The sequence below is a fragment of the Ciona robusta genome, chromosome 9 (genome assembly GCF_009617815.1).
Source record: "Ciona robusta chromosome 9, ASM961781v2".
Taxonomy (NCBI): domain Eukaryota; kingdom Metazoa; phylum Chordata; class Ascidiacea; order Phlebobranchia; family Cionidae; genus Ciona; species Ciona robusta.
The window spans coordinates 2,048,554-2,061,756 of NC_143243.1; the positions used below are offsets into that span (position 1 = coordinate 2,048,554).

At 33.5% G+C, this 13,203-nt stretch overlaps 1 protein-coding gene across 2 annotated transcripts; it reads left to right on the top strand.

Annotated features, from left to right (window-relative positions):
• Positions 1-363: 363 nt before the first annotated feature.
• LOC149730728 (uncharacterized) lies at positions 364-13,180 on the top strand. Of its 2 annotated transcripts, none has more exons than XM_089883934.1 (36): positions 364-652; positions 970-1,056; positions 1,265-1,346; positions 1,537-1,612; positions 2,028-2,106; positions 2,163-2,244; positions 2,298-2,446; positions 2,614-2,723; positions 2,845-2,989; positions 3,202-3,260; positions 3,332-3,500; positions 3,564-3,698; positions 3,895-4,076; positions 4,293-4,489; positions 4,884-5,009; positions 5,344-5,491; positions 6,234-6,360; positions 6,437-6,636; positions 6,786-7,035; positions 7,255-7,445; positions 7,887-8,049; positions 8,142-8,280; positions 8,461-8,668; positions 8,863-9,030; positions 9,209-9,310; positions 9,368-9,721; positions 9,784-9,934; positions 9,994-10,233; positions 10,294-10,578; positions 10,637-10,873; positions 11,064-11,368; positions 11,423-11,562; positions 11,631-11,959; positions 12,181-12,317; positions 12,400-12,589; positions 12,649-13,180. In XM_089883934.1, exons 1-36 carry the CDS (start codon positions 502-504, stop codon positions 12,930-12,932), a joined length of 6,177 nt encoding a protein of 2,058 aa, XP_089740060.1. In that variant the 5' UTR covers positions 364-501; the 3' UTR covers positions 12,933-13,180. The 2 variants fall into 2 exon arrangements, with proteins under 2 accessions (XP_089740060.1, XP_089740062.1); XM_089883936.1 differs by having other exon boundaries at positions 11,076-11,368.
• Positions 13,181-13,203: the final 23 nt, after the last annotated feature.

The window sequence follows — 13,203 nt, forward strand, 5'->3', positions numbered from 1 at the left end:
TATCTTATTTTATTCGTGTATTCCCTATTATATGCCTTGATATAAGAAGTTCTGTTTGATTTAAAAGTTGTATTACTATTATAGTCAGTGCAACAAAAGTGTAGCTTATATTAATACTGTATCTTCATACAAACATTTTGTTTAAGTGTGAATATGCAGTTTATTTGTATTAAATAAGTATATTTATATTACATGCAATCTCTAGAGATGTACGTTTGGTAAGACTTCAAATTAGGCTCATGTGAAGCCGCGTAAGACGTAATGTAACTTGCATTCCATTCGTCTTTACAGATTGCTTTTTGAAACCTGGTGGTTTTGAAGGGGGATCCCCGGGTTTTTACGCTGAGGTTTGTGTGTTTGTCCTCTGACAAGTTAGTTCCGCTTTGGAATGCCAATGTATAACGACGTCCTTGTACTGGAACAGAACTACTTTTTTGTATTTGTACTGCTACTTCGTAATAAATAAGAAACATACTCTGAAAAGTGTTGTATTTGTGCGTAATGCCACGCAAACTCGTAACGTCTGGTTTGCCAGAAGGCTGCAATTTATTCAAGTTTAAACTCTGGTTGAAAAACAACGCGAAAGTGAACTTCATTGGAGAACCAAGCAGAGAAAATAATAACGTTGTCTTTAAAGTGGATGATGACACAGGTATGTCATAGCTTTATAACAAATACAAATGCCATTCCATTGTCAGCTGGCAGGTCTGGATGATCAACAAATGGTGTTAGAATCGCTGCTATTTTCTGCCTGAGCCCCATGCTCACTGAATTTGTATCAATCATGTAATAAATAATGTTGCATTACAGTAAACAGCGCAACCAGACTTTTGAATTAATAAATTAACTTTGTTTACCATGTTATTAGAGGCATGAAGTTCCGCAAAAATTTCTGTAGAATATAGAAATATTGTTGTCTATTTACTGACAAATCTTAAAACTATTTTATGGCAATGTAATATGTAACAGAATGGAGAAGACTTCAAAATAAAGAGTTTACGTTCAACTTTGCGGGAAATCAACACCAAATTATCTTTACAGATCCAAACATTCAAGGTAAATGTAAATGGGTCCCCCTGATTATTAAGTCTCATTAAAAAAGGAGTCTACATCTTTAAACGAATAGTTCAAATTTCATGTTATGTATTTTTATAAGAAGAGATAGCGACAAAGCTACACAGTGAAGCAATGAAAGTATATGACTGTTTAATATGGCCAAGAGCTTGGAAACATATCGCTTATGCTCTACCTTTTTCACATACAGGTGCTCAGCAGCGATCACTTAGATTATCAAGCATTCCAAGTTCGTTCAGAAACTATCCTTCTTTGAGACAACATCTGAGCAGGTTTTGACTATTTTAAATAATGTTTGTAATTTCTATTTTATGTAGGTGAGATCCCGTAGAGTGGCACGCCATGGGGCATAAATTCAGGCAAAGATGGCCCATTACCTCAACACTCTGGCCCTCTGGGTGTTGCTGCTACAGTATTAGTGTTTACAATACAAAATTATTAACCAATAACTTTATGTTAAAGATACGGCAAAGTCAAGAAAATACATTTGGATAGGTCAGAACAAAATCCTCATGCAGTTGTTACATTTGAAACACCGGTAAGTGAGAGGTAGTACAAATAATTAATCTATATAAATTAACCTCAATAGGGTAATGTAAATAGTTAATGTTCCTTATTTTCTTGACTTGAATAGTAAATGATGCTTCGTATTATGTTGTTTCTATTAAAAGTTTAGCTTAATTAAAATAAATGGCTTGTTTGTCCATTAGGTGTAGCGACCACGCTTATTTTCTTCCAACTAAATGTAAATATGTTTTTAACTGTAAGCGTGTTTTAAAAACTGTTGTTTTGCGACTGTCGCTATATCCTGTCTTTTCGTTTAAAATATTTTTAAACCTTTGCTACTGTTATCGAAGAGACAAACAAAAGTTATTATTATAATATTATTTGTAACCAAGCAGTTTAAAGTCACCTTAACCTAACATGGGGTTTAGTTTCCTACATTACCACAGGAAGAAGCAAATAGGGCAAAGTCAGCTAAATTAACAGTAAATGATGAAGTGATTCATGTGGAATGGGATCCAAATGAAGGTAAACCAACTTCAGATGTTTAAAAGTTCCTCTTTTATCATTTATCTTTTATGTAGCTTTTAAATTGAATCTTGCCATTCCCCAAAGCACAACAATGTCTGAGTGTGGTGGATTGGCTGCAATACCAGCAGGAAAAAGGTGAGAATGGGACCCATTTTAAAGAATTGTTTAACAACCCACGCCAATTACAGATGCCTTCTAGTGACATCAACAGATAAAGCCATACCGCAGGATATTGTTGAGTTGTATTATGGCAATGAAACTGTAACTGGAGGTGGTGAAATTGTTAGGATTTTGCAGCAAGCTGATGGTTTCCTCATAGAATATAAATCAGAAGAGTGTAAGAGTTTATTATTCAATCAAATTGCAAAAAAAACTTCCTTGTGTTTGTTACCACCTACAATTACAAGTGTTTATGAGTCAACTTAAAGCATTTATTTTTAATGTGTTAGTATGCCAAAAATCTAGAATAGAATAGTTTACATCCCCTGCTTGTTACTATTTCAGATGTGGGTCGAGTACTTGAACGTGGTCAACATCATACATTAGAAAAATTTCATACACATGCCTTTGAAAGATGTGTACCACCTTATTATGAAGATCGTATAAAGTTATCGGTTAGTTAGTTTAAAAAGTTGATACTAAAATCAGGTTTTAAAAAATTGTATGTTATAAAATAGACATGCTATTATCTATATAATTGTTCTAATAAAACTTTAAGCTCATTCGTAATTGCAGGGTCTATCTCCAACAACACCTTTTAAAACTGTTCAAATACTTTTGGCCAATTACAGCAGGGAGGTTGGTGAGAATGTTGAAGTCATGTGTTCCCAGATAGTATGGTACAACAAAGAGTGTGTCGCAATTTACACTGAGGAAATAGGTGTGTATATTTTACCACAGAAGTAGTTGAATTAGTTTCTATAATAAGTTTAGTCTGCCTCTCCCAAGCCTTTTTTATTTACTCTTTACTTGGCTATTGGTTTTTATTTTATCTTTTTACTACTTTAACTACTATATAATAAACAATAAAACTACTAAAATGATAAAACTTAACATACCACTTATTATATTGATTCATTAATTTTTATGCAGATGTGTATGGTTTATTGGAAGCAACAGAGGGAAAAATATATAAAGGACAAGAACTAAAGGTTTGGTCTATTTGTCTTGGGCCATTTGCGAGTTTAATCACTTTTTATTGGTGTTTGATATTCGTTTACAGGCCGAATTGTTGAAACGCACACATTGTTTAGAAGTCAATGGCCCCAAAGACTGCAATGATGATTTGGCGTTGTATTTTGACAACAAAATGGAAACTGGTGGTGAAAATGTAACTCGCGTTCAGAGCATTTCGGATGGAACTGCCATTATTCATTTTGCAAAATTTTCAGGTATGAAATATCACAGAAATTTATGCAACATTGATATTTTATTGATCTGTTTCCTACTTTCAGTTGCTGAACGCGTTGTTCACTTTATCAAAGGCAAACAACCTCCATTATGCATTAATGGTACACCGATCACTGTCCGGTTATGCTACCATGAACTGAATGTCCCCATACCTGCTAAAGCAGAAGTTCCACAAGAGAGTAAGAGCATTGATATATAACAGGCATATTAAAACAATTTTTACCCAGTATAGAATTGTAACACACCTTAAATTGGATGCATAAATGTACATTTTATACTTTATATCTGCAGTACAATAGGCCAGAATTGCCACCTCTTCAGAAGCCCATCATGACAAAATATGTATAGTGCTAATGCATTTTTCCTTTCCTCTAGGTCAGCCTGCTGCTCCTCAATTACACAACTACAGTTATCGCTTTAATGGACATCCAGATATCTTACATTTCATTGGTGGATCCGATGAAATAGATTTACTTAATCAGAAACTTGGACATGCAGAGAATGTTGAGTTGAATTTGGAAGATGGAAGAATAGTAGCAACACCTAAACAAAACTTGGTTAGAACTAATCACACAAATATTTTAAATTTTTTCTCTATAAATACGAAGATATGAATTCTCATTGCCTATGTATGAGCTGAGGGTAGGGTAGGAAAAGCTAAAATAAAAGTTGGTGTACACCCGTGTTATATACAACCTGGCTGGTCTACTATCCTAGTTGTTACTGTTATAAATTAATTACGTTATTAAGTAAAACCCTATATACCATTATAGGATATGAACCAAACCGATTTTGATGCAACATGTGAAGAGATTATTCAGGAATTTCTTAATTTGTTTAAGCACGAACAAACAGAAATTGATTCAACTAAACTGGAGTTTTTTAAATCTGTCATGAATTGGGGAGATATTTCACTTCCTGGTGTGTTTAGATGGTATCTTGGCAACAAAGAAGCAGCAATTCATTTAAGGTGTTCTAACTGGTTAAATAGTAAAAATCATGTTTTATTTTATTGGATTAAATGGCATCATGGTGAAACTGTTGACCAAAAATACCAGGTTTGATGCTCAGTGCTGCCAATTGTAAACGAGTATGTCCTTAAGCAACTGACTAATGAGTCTAAATTTTCACGCAGAAAAAACAAACACTTACAAAGTTACATAAATGGAAACTTGCATATGGGCACAAAGTGCATATAAATGACACTTGAGTTATTACTTCTAAAAGTTTTACCTCCAACCAGATACAAATATTTATATTTTCGTTTGAAACATTTCTAAATCTTCGCTACTGTAATCGAAGAGACAAATAAAAGTTATTATTATTATTATTATTATTTATTCAAACATTGAATTGATTTCCAGGCACAGTTCAGCGGCTGTTGAGATTGTGTCTCGTTCAGATAATGTTGGGAAAATTATTGAAGTAATTAAGTCATTGAAGGGAAAACTAACTCAGGATACTATTGAGTTCAGTGTGAAAGATTGCAGGTGTGTAGTAATGTGGTATGTTGAAAAAACTTTAAAAAGCTTGTTTAAAAACAATGGTAAGGGCATCCCCAAAAATAAATACATGTATGTTGTCCTAAACTTTTATTCTATTTGGCAAATTTAAAAAAACATAATAAAACACATGGTGCTTTAATTCTTAAGTTTAATAAATAACATAATTAACAAAGTGTATGATAGATGATGATGTCTTGTTTTACATCAGGGAGGTCAGATTTACTTTGTATGTAATAGATCGAATCTGTATCGTATTTTTGCATGCAAACAAATGGGAAAGTTGTGTTATTTGTTTAAACAAATATCTGCTTTTTTGTAGGAAATTTAATGAATGTGGCTGTTACAACAAGATGTGTGAAAAGTACAGAGGGGTTCTAGCATTTGATTTTGATGAAAGAAAACTAACTTTAAAGGGAAATGAATCCACAGTTGTATCTGCAAAGGTTGATGTATCAACCATGATAAGGGTAATTAAATATTTTCAAACAATCATAAAACAAAAGTATTTTAAAAATAAGAATCATAAAAAAGAAATATTTTAAAATTCTCACTTTAGGAATTGTTTATAATGATGTGTTTTTTTCATTTGTTGAAAAATTCAAATTTTATTTCTGATTTGGTATAATGAATGCTTCTTCTTCATGAATATATAAAAAAATTGTAAAACATAGACTTTATTATGTTTTAATTTTTCGATTAAACGTAGGTACATACCAGATTATGCTGACTCAGCATATTTTTTTTTTTTAATATAAAAAAATGCGAAAAATTAACTAATAAGAAAAAAGTGCCGAGTCAGCATATTATGTAGCCATGTTCAATCAAAAATTAAAACATAATAAAGTCTATGTTTTACAATTTTTTTATATTGTTTTGAAGAAAAAGCATCCATTATACCAAATCAGAAATAAAATTTGAATTTTCTTTAGTGTTTTAGCAACTAGAAACGATCAAAGTTGAGTGAAATTTTTTCTTATAGGAAATCCCATGCATTGTGCAACGGCCAATTTTTTTTTACTCCAGCGGTCGAATTTGCGGTTTTCAAACTCATTTTTTTCAAAAGCTGTTTTGTATTTTAAAACTTTGATGGTAGCTTTAGATCACATTTGAGCATATCTATCAATACACAAATTTTGATTTTTCGTTGGTATGCCCCTTTAAGTATAAAACTACTTGAACTGGAATTTATTGAAATGTTTTTTATTTAAGGCAATTGTTAAACATGGTGTAAAGATCGGCAAGAATGAGACGCAATGTCTGAAAAATGCTCTGTGTAACGAGAAATCTGCTATTCGGGAAAAAATTCAAGAATGCTTCTGTAAAGCTAGGATTCTTGGTTCGTCTTTGTATAACATAAATTATATAGCATATACATCTGATTACGAGGTGAAACTGTTGTTTTGTCTTTATAGCATCACTGCAATTGGCAACAGTACCAATCTTGTATTGTTCCTCTGACTTCGATGTTGCAAATTATGAACTAGATCAATTGATATCGAGTGATGTTATGGTGCTAGATACAACTTCAAGTGCTGAACTTCTTGGCACACCAGCATGGACTACTCTGATTGATTCAATGCAGAATGGTTTAGTTCAAGTGTGGATATCACCAGTGAGTAATACTTTTCCCTTTTAGTTTTGAGATCATTAAAGCTTTATAAAAACGGGTATGCTCTCTTTATTATATAATCGCTCTAACTACTGTCAATGCGGTAAAACTCCATACTAATGTTATAAACATATATTCACATACAATTTTAGAGTGAAGGAAACAGTTTGGTGTTTTGTGGATTTAAAACTGAGTTGAACAAAGCAAAGGATTTAGTCACAAAATTTATCAATGAAAATGAAAAACTATCTCGAACAGTGCAGTGCTCCTACAGAGCTGCATCGTTTTTTAAAATGCTTGATCCTCAAAGCAAATCTGCGCTACCTTGGGTAAAATGGGAGCTTACTTTTAAAAATGGGGGTGGAATTGAAATCACTGGAACACGAAAAGAGCTAAATAAAGGTATTGAAATATTACTATATTTTTTCTTTTTAATTAGAGTAATGAAGATCAAAAAAATTCAAAATGAATAAAAGAGAAAAAAGGTTAAATCAGCAGTTGTTATAGCATGGTGAAGGTTAAAAAGTGTACAAAAAAATAAAAAAGGAATGTAACATCAAACAAAACAGATATTTAACAATCAGTGTTTACAAACATTTATAAATAATCAAATACTTTCAGCTGCACATTGGATACAAAATCGCATTAAATCTTACAAAGTTCCGAAAGCTCATGATGTTTATGATGCTGGTTTTTCTGAATTCTTCAGATCAAGCAAGGGTGAAGCCTCAATAAAAGATATTGGGAAAAGGAACGAATGCCTTATTCTCTTGGATCATGAACATTTTGGATATTACGACCCGAATGTACAGGTTGGCTTTGTTTTATTTTGAACCTTTATTCTTATATTTTATTTATATTATTTTATGTTAACAAGAAATCATGGGCTAGTTTTAAATGAATATGAATGAATGAATGTAACTTACTTTATCCTCGCGTGGCCGGAAAACGACAGTCGTTATCACACGGGTTTAACACCTCGTGCCAGCTTACGAATTACCATGTATGTTACTTTGTGGGTAATTATTTTTTTTTTAGATTTTTTCTTTTTTGTATTTCTGATAATTTAGACAACCCATTAGTAACCACTGGGTTGGAGCAATTGCCGTTAAGTGTCTTGCCCAAGGACACATACACCCACAATGGTAGCAGCGTCGAGCCTTGAACCCATTACCTCTGGGTTACAGGCAGGCGCGCTAACCACTATACCACGGCGCCGGACATATGTACTAATTAAAGCAACGATTTTCCAGACTGTCAGTCCGATCAAGTCCGTTTCATTAAAAGATGGTAATACCACCATCAATGTGTACAAGAGCAACATGTCCATACATCGATGTGATGCTGTGGTGATTCCAATATCTCCTGGTATGGATTTACCCCCTGATGGTGTTTCTAATGCAGTTGCTAAAAGGGGTAAGTCCTATTGTGATTTGGTTAAAATGGAACCATCTTTTAAAAATCCAATGTTAAAGACAACACCAATAGTTCAAAATTTACTATTTTAGGTGGAGAAACCTTTGAGAAAGAATTGAATTTGAAAAAAGAGGAGTTGAATTCCAAAGTTGCTGTTGGACAAGTGGTGACAATTCCTACAAGCTCCCACTCTGTATTTAAACATTGTATTCTTGCTGCACTTCCAGCACGGTGGGTGGTTAACATATATAACTAGAGCAAAGGTTTTTATAAAGGGGGACTGAAGCCATTTTTTATAATTGATATGAATTTCTCTGGTTTGATTAAGCACAGTAAGAACTATCTGTACAACAAAATCAGTAAATCACTTTTAGTTTCTTTTTAAAACTATTAATTTGATTTTGGGTTTAGTTGGCATGATGAGCAGACACCTGGGAAACTGTTGGAATCTTGCATCAAAAATGCTCTGGAAGCTGCAAACAAATACAAGGCCACTTCTGTTGCTTTCCCTGCATTGTGTTGTGGAAAATGTGGTGGAGATATTGACGAATGCGTTTCTATTCTAGTAAGAAGCTGCAAGGCTTTCTTTATGCAACACAAAACTTCAAGAGTCAACCAGGTACACTATTATAATCATCAACAATCTATTGCAATCTAAAAATAACATTAAATTCCATTGTTGTATGTGTGTGTGTCTCTGGGTAAGACAATCATCAGCAATGTTAATTAAAATACTCGTGTTCTAGAGGGTGACATTACTTTGGTAAGTGGGTATTTGACTTAAGTCCATTTATTCATTCACAATAACTTTAGGTTGACTTGGTGGAATTATCAAATGAAAAGGTTCTAAAAGCATTTGAAGCTGAGTTATCAAAAGATGAAAAACCAACTATGAAAAAAGTACCAAAAGTGGATAAGTCGAATGCAAAAGCTAACAAACTTAAGATCAATCTTGTCATAGGAAGCATTACTAAACAACGTGTAAGTTACAATTGTTATCCAACAGCGAACTTCCAGTTTTATTGAATTTTCTTTTTTACCCTTAATGTACATTTCTGCTGCTATTTTGACACTTTCTAACTAAACTTAATCTTTGTACATAGGAATAGATCTGTAGACTACAAGTATCATAATAGTTATAATTTTTTATGTCTCACAGGCAGATGTGATGATAAACAGCACTGATCCTGGAAGTGTACATGAGGTTGGAAAATCAAGATTGGCTGCAGCCATTCGTGAAGATGCAGGAATTGGCCTTTTGGTAATAAAACTATTTTATCCATTTATGTTTAATTGGCCTCAACGATTATTTTTACAGAATGAGTGCAAAACACTGCCTCAAAATGAAAAGTTGTTGGGAAATGTTTTGGTAACAAAAGGCCACAATCTTCACTGCCAACATGTATATCATGTTTTAATCAGCAAGTGGGATTTTAATGATGAAGCTGCCAGCACAGCTTTAATAAAAAAAGTAGTCAGGAAAGCCTTACAGTTGGCCACACAGAACAACTGCACAAGTATTGCTCTTCCAGCTATAGGTTGTGGTGCATTTGGTTTTCCAGCAGAACAGGTGGCAAAGTATATGAAACAAGAATTTGATAATGTTCAGGGAAAAACTACTTTAAGAAGTATTTATATCAATCTCCATCCATCAGATGTTAAAATTATACAGGTTGATACTTTTGTTGTATGAAGGCTTATACTTTAATACTATTGCTGTTGATTTGTTTGCAGAAATTCAGAAATGTATTTGCAAATGACATAAAAGTGGGCAATTCCAACTCTAGGAATTTGCAAATTGAGATAGTCAAGGGAAAAATTGAAAATCAAAAATGCGATGTTTTTGTAAACAGCGTTTCTGACACTATGGATTTAAAAGGATCCGGTATAAAAAATAAACCTATTAACTTGTTGCTGTTAGAAATAAAACATGTGTTGTTTTAGGAGCCTTGTCAAATTCTATACTAAACGGAGGTGGCGATGTGGTATTGCAGCAGTTTAATGACATGAAGCGAAAATATGCAAGCTCTACAATCAGAGTAACAGATGGTGGTAACCTTCCTTGTGATGTTGTTATCCATGGTGCAACCAGCAAACTTGGTATTCAACAATTCGTCACAGAATCTTTGCAAATAGCTGATGAATTGGGAAAATCAACAATAGCCTTGCCGGCCTTAGCCACTGGTAATGACTGTGACAGCAAGTTTATTAAAGAGTAAGCCACGATTTATTTTTTAAATTCAGGAAAGTTAGGAGGAAATCCAACTGCTTGTGCAATTAACATGAAAAAAGCGATCATTGCATTTCGACAATACAATCCACAGCATGTTAACTCTGTGAAAGTGGTTGTCTATGAGGGCCGTATGTTGCGAGAATTTAAACACGTATTTGTTGAAGATGGAAACAGCAGTGTAGGTACTTTAACTCTGGGTTCAGTATGCTTAGAGGTTTATGAAGGTGATGTTACTAAAGAAACTGGAGATGTCTTGGTAAATAATGTAGCACAGAATCAACAACTTGAACAAGCAGGTTAGAAAGATTATAAAGTTGGTAACACCTAAAATCTACCATCTGTTACTTTCTTCAGGTCCCTTATCTAAATCCATTGTCAACGCAGCTGGGTCAAGCATAGTGACTGAGTTTAACACGCAAGGTACTAAAAGTATGAAAGTGACATCTGGAGGAAATCTATCTTACGATATGATTGTTCATGTTGGCTGTGGACCCAACGCAACACAGGATGTCAATAACATAGTAATAGAAGCTTTGCAAAGAGCTGAAGCTATGAATAAATCAACAGTTGTGCTTCCCGCTATTGGAACAGGTAACTTGAAACATTTTTTTTCTACAGTAGCATTAGTGGTGTTATATTAGAAATGTGTGTGCTGGCCACTACACTTTTTTGTCAATCCACTTTATAAACTCAGTAGCAGATTGTACATGTTTAGAAGTTGAGGCTAATGAATTGTTAGTGTAAATTGAAATTTTAGAAAAATGCATATATTTTTTATTAGGCAGTTTTACAGGAACAAGAGACAACGTGCCAAAGTGTGCAAAGAAAATGAGGGACGGGATTGACTCATTTATTAAACAAAACCCAGTTTCTGTTAAATCTATAAAAGTTGTGGTGTTTGACAGTGGAATGCTACTACACTTTCAAAAGGCTTTGTTGGAAAAAAGACAAGGTCTCATGCGTTGGCTTTATAAAGCTGCAAAAGGAAAAGTCATGGGCGACAATAAGGAAAGCAGTGTTGACCCAGAGTTAACTGACCATGTAACTTTTTACTTCTGTGCTTTAGATGACTCGAAAATACATCAGGTTGGTCACAATTGTAACACTTCTGGATTGGATTTACCTTTTACATACTTACAGACCAAAGCGGACTTGAGAACAATTATAAAAGAAGAATCTCGCTCCGAAACCATTCAAGATGAGATCATTGCGCAGTTGGATGAATGGTATATTAAGAAAATTAAATCACAAGATGGAGTTAAGGTTAAAATTATTTCTCGGTAAGTGTGGTGGAGTCTGTCTGACATACTTTGTATCAATTAACTCCTCTTATCCATCTGCATTTTAGGTCCAGCGAGATTTCAATAGAAGGGCTTAACCTTAAAGTTGTAGAAGCTGTTGGGGAATGCAAACATTTACTCAGTGAGTTTAAGAGAGCCAAGAGCAATGCAGCTGAGGTTCAATGGTATTACAAAGAACAAGATGATGATGATGAAGTTAAACCCTTTTCTATGGCAATAAATCTTGAAATTGATACACTCTTTAAAACGGTTGGTTCGGAAGAGCAATGTGAACAAATCAGTGTAGATGGTGTTGACATAGTTGTAAATTTTTCTTCTGAAACAGCACTGCTTGATGGATTGTTAGTGGATATATACAGATGTGATAAAAGCAAAGGTAGAATTTGATTTAATTTGACGTTCTGTTAGCTTAATAGTTTCTCCCTGAATTTTATCATTGAATATAGTATTTCAATCTTTTCTGGTATACCTATAATTCTGTATAAGCAAAATGGATGAATATATAATCATATCAGTGTGAACTGCTAGTTTATTTTACTGTCTTTATTTATGTTTCTAACTATACCAGTTTTTAAAATGTTTAATTGTTAATTAAAGGTTATCCTGATGTGTGGAAACCAATGAAACGAAATGAGAAATTATTGACTGTCGATGTTGATCCTTGGAGTGATGAATTTAAAAAAGTTTTAAAGGAGTTTAAGCAAAGTAGCTCTTTTATAAAATCAGTTGTGAAGGTAAATTTATTTAAGTTGTACATTCCAAGCAAGTTTACTAATATTTAATTTGGACACTGCAAGTCTGAACTTATTTATACAGCTACAGAGACTGCAACATCCATTCCAATATGACCAGTTTCATTCAAGAGAGAAGGATGTTGAAACAGAGTTGAAATCTCGTAATAAAACTCACCTGCCTGTAACAAGGCGCCTATTTCATGGAACAAGTCCTGAAAGTTGTGAAAAAATTTGCAAAGAAGGATTCAATCGTTCATATGCTGGGAAAAATGGTAACCTATTTCAACATGTATTTAACACCTCCAACAATTAGTATTGCATTTTCTTTCAGCTACCAAATACGGAAAAGGCATGTACTTCGCTGTTAACTCAAGTTACTGTCATGATAATGGCTTTGCACAGCAGGGTGCTGGCAATTGTCACATGTTTCTTGCTGACGTGGTGACTGGAGAATTCGGTCAGGGTTCTCCCAATAGTATTGTACCACCAAGTACAAGCAGTGGCAATAAAGAATCCTGCCACAGTGCAGTTGATAATACAACAAACCCAAGCATGTTCATTGTGTTCAGAGATTATTGTGTTTACCCGCATTACCTTTTATCTTACCAAAAATAATAGTTACTATAACACCTATTCACATTTATACTTCATAACATATTTTTATCAATTGAGCATAGCTTGCTTTATAATATTAATTTTTTCAAACATAACAGCAGCTTATGTATAGCATGATCTTAATGTTTTATTATTTTTGTACTTTTTTTTGTGATTTTACACTGAACTCATTAAATATTTCAAACTGTAAGGTTTTTCTTTTATATAATTATGCATATACTTGATAAAATACAGTACTGTACATACTACCGTTACAATTGTAATATTGTTA

Bases quoted from the DNA above. Each gene is read 5' to 3' on its own strand.
- LOC149730728 (XM_089883934.1), top strand. From the start codon at position 502: ATGCCACGCAAACTCGTAACGTCTGGTTTGCCAGAAGGCTGCAATTTA. The intron at 6,637-6,785 runs GTGAGTAATACT...ATACAATTTTAG, and splicing joins TTCAAGTGTGGATATCACCA to AGTGAAGGAAACAGTTTGGT. The intron at 9,311-9,367 runs GTAATAAAACTA...TTATTTTTACAG, and splicing joins ATGCAGGAATTGGCCTTTTG to AATGAGTGCAAAACACTGCC.